This window comes from Octopus bimaculoides, chromosome 5 (assembly GCF_001194135.2).
Source record: "Octopus bimaculoides isolate UCB-OBI-ISO-001 chromosome 5, ASM119413v2, whole genome shotgun sequence".
Taxonomy (NCBI): Eukaryota; Metazoa; Mollusca; class Cephalopoda; order Octopoda; family Octopodidae; genus Octopus; species Octopus bimaculoides.
This window is the reverse complement of record NC_068985.1, coordinates 4,655,203-4,660,920: the sequence shown is the minus strand read 5'-3', so window position 1 is coordinate 4,660,920 and position 5,718 is coordinate 4,655,203. Positions and strand designations below refer to the sequence as shown.

General features: G+C 36.5%; 1 protein-coding gene across 1 annotated transcript in view; it reads left to right on the top strand.

Annotated features, from left to right (window-relative positions):
* Nucleotides 1–5,718, top strand: part of LOC128247888 (uncharacterized) — a 35,995-nt gene that overhangs the window by 27,649 nt on the left and 2,628 nt on the right. Inside the window, exons 9-10 of the mRNA XM_052968120.1 lie at nt 457–517; nt 3,073–3,161. Coding sequence (XP_052824080.1) covers nt 457–517; nt 3,073–3,161 — 150 coding nt within the window. The remainder of the gene's footprint in view (nt 1–456; nt 518–3,072; nt 3,162–5,718) is intronic.

The window sequence follows — 5,718 nt, the reverse complement described above, 5'->3', positions numbered from 1 at the left end:
ATTTTTTTTTTTTTTTTGTTCCTGGGTGAGGATCTTTATATTGACCAGTAAAATTACTACCTGCTTTTATAGCAAGTTGATGCAGGTAGTTTATCCTGTCCCCTCTGACTTTTAGTTCATGTAATTGAAAAAACCGCATTATTTATGGGATGACCCAATATATGTATATGTTTGTCCCCCCACCATCGCTTCACAACCCATTTTTGGTGTGTTTACATCCCTGTAACTTAGCAGTTTGGCAGGGGAGACTGATAGAATAAGTACTAGGCTTACAGATAATAAAGTCTTGTGGTCGATTTGTTCAACTAAAAGGCGGTGCTCCAGCATGGCTGCAGTTGGCTGACTGAAGCGAGTAAAAGAGTAAAAGAGTAAAAAAAGAAAATATAGGTTATATACAATCATTGGAAATACTTTACATTTGCAACTGTGAAATCTTGTGTAATTTTTTCATTCCAGAACAAGAACAGATGAATTGGTTGAAAATCACTTAGGAATTGAATGTGTTCCTGTTGATTTGGTTTGTACTATTTTTTTTTGTTCATTTCTATTTTTAAAAAAGTACACTGTAATTAAAGTCATTTCGTAGAACTGTATAAGTCATATCATTTCTTTAATAATCTGTGATGGAATCGACTTAACTCATGCTGTTAATTAACCCTGTTCATATAGATACTAAATTGGTTACATATCTTATATCATGGTTGTGTATGCTATGATTTTAAAAATGTACGGTTTTTATTAATTACAACTAATTCCAACTTTAATAATTAAAGCTATATCATCACCATCACTTACTGTCTGCTTTCCTTGTTGGCATGGGTCAAACCATAACTTTTTTTTTTTTTTTGTAAATCTTTTAAAAACTCACCATGCTCACAATTGAGTATGCTGTTCAGTATATCGGTTTCAAACTTTGGCACAAGGCTAACACTTTCAAAGGAGAGCGGGGTAAATCAATTACATCAACCCCAGTACTCAACTGGTACTTATTTTGTCAATCCTGAAAGGACAGAAAGCAGAGGTCAACCTCAGCAGAATTTGGACTCAGAGCATAAAGATAGATGAAATGCTGCTAAAGCATGTTGCCTGACTCAATAACAATTCTGTCTGCTTGCTGCCTTACAATATTCAGTATATTGGTGATATACCATGCTTGCGTTGACCTGCCAAGCCAAGTGAGACCATAGTCATGGCATGTAAAAAATACCCACTACATTCTTGGAGTGGTTGGTGTTAGGAAGGGCATACAGCTGTAGAAACCTTGCCAGATCAGATTGGAATCACTACATATTACTAATATTTTACTTAAACAACCTATACCACCTGCAGATTTTAGCGAAGCGATCAATATTTGATTCTCACGATCAGCCAACCCAGTTCTGCATTTCACTACTCACAGTTTTGAACTGCTAAACATTATTATTGCACTTCCTTAATTTGAATCTTAAACCTTAAAGACTTCATTCATACATTTCTATAGATACATACTTTTTTAATGCCCATTGCTCCAATAATTCTGCATTTTTACAGTTACACTTTTTCCATGACAGTAGATAAGTTTTTTATTCCACAATGTATTTGTAGTGGCTTCATGCAGGCATAGTGTGGATTTGATCCTCGATTGCCAAATTTCACTTGACACTTCAACAGCACTTTTCTCATGGTAAAACAATAGTTTTTCTGTGAATGACAGCAGTTATACATTACCCAGATGCCTTTGCTAATCAGAATAATGTCTTTGCCTCTCACCAACCTGCGACAATCTTTCTCGCCAATCTCCGAAAACCTCTTTCTCCAACTTCCAACAATCTCTCCCTCCTCCAGCTGACAGTTTTTTGTACTTTTTCATGACGGAAAATACACCTTTTGTAGCAGTTATAATAAAACTGCTTTCTTATATCAGAGTAATAAGGCATTTCAATAGAACATCTTTACCCCCGGGAATTACCAGGGGTAAAGATGTTTATATATATATATATATAAATATGCGAGCTGGCAGAATTATTAGAACACCGGGTGAAATGCTTAGCGCTATTTTGTCTGCCATTATGTTCCGAGTTCAAATTCTGCTGAGGTTGATTTTGCCTTTCATCATTTTGGGGTCAATTAAATAAGTACGCACTGGAGTCGATATAATCGACTTAATCTTTTTGTCTGTCCTTGTTTGTCCCCTCTGTGTTTAGCTCCCTGTGGGCAATAAATAAATAAATAAATATATATGTGTATATATATATATATGTATATACACATATACAGGCATGGCTGTGTGGTAAGAAGCTTGCTTCCCAGCAGCATATTTCAGGTACCATTCCCACAGTGTGGCGCCTTGGACAAGTGTCTTCTGCTATACCCTCTGGCCAGCCAAAGCTTTGAGTGAATTTGGTAGACGGAAACTGAAAGGAGCCCATATATATTTATGTGCGTGTCTTTGTGTCTATTATTGACTCCTTACCATTGCTTGACCACCAGTGTTGGTGTGTTTACGTCCCTGTAACATAGCAGTTGAGCAAAAGAGACCGATAGAATAAGTGCTAGGCTTACAAAGAATAAGTCCTGGGATCAATTGCTGCTACTAAAAAAACCCTTTAAGGTGGTGCTCCAGCATGGCCACAGTCAAATGACTGAAGCTTGTAAAAATATGTATATAATTACAGTTGTGGAAGATACTGGTGTCACGCAAATGGCAACCATGCCGGTGGCACATAAAAGCACCCATTACACTCTAGGAGTGGTTGGTGTTAAAAGGGGGGGAATCCAGCTGTGGAACACCATGCCAAATCAGATTGAAGTCTGGTGCAGGTCCCCAATGTGCCAGTCCTCAGTCAAACCATCCAACCCATGCCAGCATGGGTGTCGGGCATTAAAGATGATGATGACACATGCACACACATATATGTATATACACATATACATTATGTTTTTATAAATTTTGTTCCTTCAAGTTTGACCTTTCCATCCATTTAGTCTTTGCACAGTTCAATCCTATAAAAAGAACTAAAAATTTCTTGTAATTTTGCAACTAATCTTTAAATTCTGAATTACTTTCTTCCATTTTTAAAATTATTTTTGCAGGATCTGATACTTTATAAAAACGGTGTCCTCTTTGACGGTGGAATGTTTAAATATGATTGGCTGGTTAACCTTAGAAAAGCCTTGAGAGGGTATGTTATTCATTTTCACATTTTTTTTTTAATGTTCTTCTTATTTAACCCAAGGTCAATGCTGAGTAGTCAGCCATTACAATATCTTCCGCTCCTCATGTTATTTGGACTCTTATTTTCTTTTTGTTTTTTTTTTCCGTCTAGGCCCTCATTATCCAGTGTGTCTTTCCTTTCTTTAGGTCGCAAATATTTGGCTGCTATTTCTAGTAGGTTGCATGAGCACATTGCTACTTGCTTGTTGGTTTTTATATTTTTGAGTTATATACAGGGTGTCCCAAAAGTCACTGATGGGGTTCAATTTTTAATAACTCCCTTAACTTTACAAATAAATGCATGAAATTTTGATACAATATAGAAGACATAATGGAAATTAATATGCATAAGTCAAATTTTGCAACACCACTACATGACATAAGAAAAATGACATTGTTAAAATGGGCAGCCATTTTCAGCTTCACACATCCATGCTCTTTCCAAAACTTGCACCGTAACACCCTCAAGAGTTTCCAACCCCACTTCTCTGATTTCTCTATTGATGCTCTTGTTCAGTTACTCCAGATGATGAAAATGTTGTCACAGTGACTGGAGAATGGTACAGAACCATGGTTGAGGCCCTTTTTACACCTAACCATTCAAAGTAGACCTCACACATGGTTCCAGCAAGATGGGGTAACTGCCCATACTGCAAGAGAAACAATGCAGTTGCTATGGCAGTGCTTTGGAGAGAGAATAATCTCCCACTACGGCAATGTCAACTGGCCTTCACATTCCCTAGACTTGACCAGCCCAAATTTTTTCTTGTTGGGATACCTGAAAGAGAGGATTTACATCAGCAAACTAGAGATCCTGGTATAACTGAAGGAGAACATTAATAGAGAAATCAGAAGTGGAGTCTGAAACTCTTGAGGGTGTTATGGTGCAAGTTTTGGAAAGAGCATGGACATACAAAGCCGAAAATGGCTACCATTTAAGCAATGTCATTTTTCATATGTGAGGTAATGGTGTTGCAACATTTGACTTGTGTATATTAATTTCCATTATGTCCTTTATGTTGTATCAAAATTTCTTGCATTTATTTGTAAAGTTGAGGGAGTTATTAAAAATTGAAAACCATCAGTGACTTTCGGGACGCTCCATGTATTAAGTGGTGTGATTGGAAACTTGCAGAAGGGTACACAGGATTCACAATCTGAATACAACCAGGTCTCCTTAGAATCTAAAAAGTAAAGGGCCAAAACATTTGCCTAAGGCAAGGGCAGGGATCATTTCTAAAGACCTTCTGCTGTTCGGCTCTCTTGAGAATTTCTTACCACTGTAGTGTGAATGGAGTAACCCTAAAGTGTTTATATTAAACATAAGTCATATAAACCAAGCTAAGTAGGTAGATTAGATGTAAGACCAAGCACCCCTTCAATGAGTGGGGTTACAGAAGAGGAGGGTGGCGTTATGCTCACTGATGTGGTGGGGTGGGGTGGGGTGGGAGCTCAAAGTATGAAGAAGGTCCAGAATGGAATGGGTTTCTTGCTATAAGTGGAACTGCTTGGTTACTTACATTCTTTTACAACAACAAAATACTGCAATTAGAGAAATGATAGTGGGGATGTCTGGAGAAGGAAATTAGGTGAGTTCCCCAGTTGTGCATGTATATATATATATATATATATATATATAGTTATGGTATGTTCTGTTAAGAACGTAGTAGAGTACAGTATAAAGGTCATCCACCCTCAGATTTCACCCTGGGCTATCCAGTAGTAGTATTATACGTACTTCCAGGTTTGCATTTGCATGTGAATAGATAATTGAAGAAATTGGAGTCAACAACGGGTATGGTTGGACATTTATTTTTTAATCATTAAGAGTGCATTATTCAAATGTTATTCTAGAGTAGTATTTTGTTATTCGTATTTATGTTTGATGTGATAGATTCATGTCTACTAAAGTTGTTTTCATTCACATTTCCACAGGATATATTCACGCTAATCATTATTGTTTAACCCTTTAGCATTTAAGCCGGCCATATCTGGCCAAAAGTATTCTGCTTGTTTTATGTTCAAACTGGCCAAATCTGGTCTCTCACACCAACCCTACAATATCATTTTGAAAATTAACAGCTACCTCATCAAAATCTCATAGCTATAAGATAATGCATGATTAGTTCAAAACAATGTGGATGAAAAAGCATTAATTTTGGCAGAATAATGTGAACACTAAAGGGTTAATGTCTGTTTTCCAAGCTGAAAACAATTGTTTTCACTGTTAATATTTTGTACTGCAATTCAAATGGCATTCTTTATTTTTTTTTTTGTGTGTGTTTTGTATATTTTGCAGTTTTTTTTTCTTGCGGGTATGACATGAAAAGTATTAATGATGTCATTTTGTATGTGGACGACATGAAAGAAAAAACAGAGTTCCAATATAAAAGTTCAAATCTTTTGTCAACTCTATTACATTTGGAATAGGATGTATTTTTGTAGAGAGGGGTCAATCAAATAATTGTGAGGGTCTCTCTTTCTCTCTCTCACTATATTTATCTCTCTCTCTCTCTCTCTCTCTC